We start from the raw sequence: 1,538 nt of genomic DNA on the forward strand, positions 1-1,538 counted from the left end.
CTGCCCGAAAGACGCCATGATCGCAACATCTGCAATTTTACCCTGCTCCCCTGAGCAGGCAGCAAGGACACCCGCCCAGAGCCAGCCGGATCCTTCTTTACACGTGCATGTTGCGGCCTGATGACATCATTGAGACCCGGCTGTAATTTTAACGCAGGCCTGAGAGGGGAATCCACCTGGAGTGAATTGTTTTCCGGGGTGATTATGCGTGCAAACATTTTTGTGTCCTTCTGCACAGGTGCGCCGTGGACCCCGCCCCTTTTTGCACGTGCACGCTCGATCCGGTCCGGCAGTGCGGTTTATGAGGAAGCGGAATTGGGGTCGAACCGCACGGAGCTGCTGCTGGAGCCTGAGCCTGAGCCTGGGCCTGAGCCTGGGTCTGAGCCTAAGCCCGGGCATGGGCCTGGGCCTGAGCCTGAGCCTGGAACTGGGCTTGAGCCTGGGCCTGGGCCTGACCCTGAGCCTGGGCCTAAGCCTGAGCCTGGGACTGAGCCTGAGCCTGGGCCTGAGCCTGAGCCTGGGCCTGAGCCCGAGCCTGAGCCCGGGCATGGGCCTGGGCCTGAGCCTGAGCCTGGGCCTGAGCCCGAGCCTGAGCCCGAGCCTGAGCCTGGGCCCAAACATGAGCCCAAGCCTGAGCCTGGGCCTGAGCCTGAGCCTGGGCCTGGGCCCGAACCTGGGCCTGAAGCTGGCCCCGAGCCCGAGCCTGCGCCCGGGCATGTGCCTGGGCCTGAGCCTGGAACTGAGCCAGGGCCTGAACCTGGGCCTGAACCTGGGCCTGAGCCTGGGCCTGAACCTGGGCATGAGCCTGGGCCTGAACCTGGGCATGAGCCTGGGCATGAGCCTGGCCTGAACCTGGGCCTGAACCTGGGCCTGAACCTGGGCCTGAGCCTGAGCCTGAGCCTGGACCTGAGCCTCTGCCTGAATCTGAGCCTGAGATGGGCCTGAGCATGAGCCGGGGCCTGGGCCTGGGCCTGGGCTGAAGCCTGGGCTTAAACCAGAGCCTGAGCTTGAGCCTGGGCCTGAGCCTGCGCCTGAGCCTGGGCCTGAGCCTGGGCCTGGGCCTGGGCTTGAGCCTGAGCCTGGGCCTGAGCCTGAGCCTGAGCCTGGACCTGAGCCTGAGCCTGGGCTTGAGCCTGAGCCTGGGCCTGAACTTGGGCCTGAGTCTGGGCCTGAGCCTGCGCCTGAGCCTGAGCCTGGGCCTGAGCCTGGGCCTGGGCCTGGGCTTGAGCCTGAGCCTGGGCCTGAGCCTGAGCCTGAGCCTGGGCCTGAGCCTGGGCTTGAGCCTGAGCCTGGGCCTGAACTTGGGCCTGAGCCTGGGCCTGAGCCTGGGCCTGGGCCTGGGCCTGGGCTTGAGCCTGAGCCTGGGCCTGAGCCTGAGCCTGGGCCTGAGCCTGAGCCTGGGCTTGAGCCTGAGCCTGGGCCTGAACTTGGGCCTGAGCCTGGGCCTGAGCCTTAGCCTCAGCATGAGCCGACATGAGCCTGAACCTGGGCCTGACCCTGAGCCTGGGCCCGAGTCTGGGCCTGAGCCTGGGCCTGGG

General features: G+C 67.1%; 1 protein-coding gene across 1 annotated transcript; it reads left to right on the top strand.

Annotated features, from left to right (window-relative positions):
• The first annotated feature begins 301 nt into the window (after positions 1-301).
• On the top strand, positions 302-850 carry LOC139233094 (uncharacterized). The gene has a single exon (XM_070863613.1). It carries the CDS (start codon positions 302-304, stop codon positions 848-850), a length of 549 nt encoding a protein of 182 aa, XP_070719714.1.
• Positions 851-1,538: the final 688 nt, after the last annotated feature.

Source organism: Pristiophorus japonicus, chromosome 20 (genome assembly GCF_044704955.1).
Source record: "Pristiophorus japonicus isolate sPriJap1 chromosome 20, sPriJap1.hap1, whole genome shotgun sequence".
Taxonomy (NCBI): domain Eukaryota; kingdom Metazoa; phylum Chordata; class Chondrichthyes; family Pristiophoridae; genus Pristiophorus; species Pristiophorus japonicus.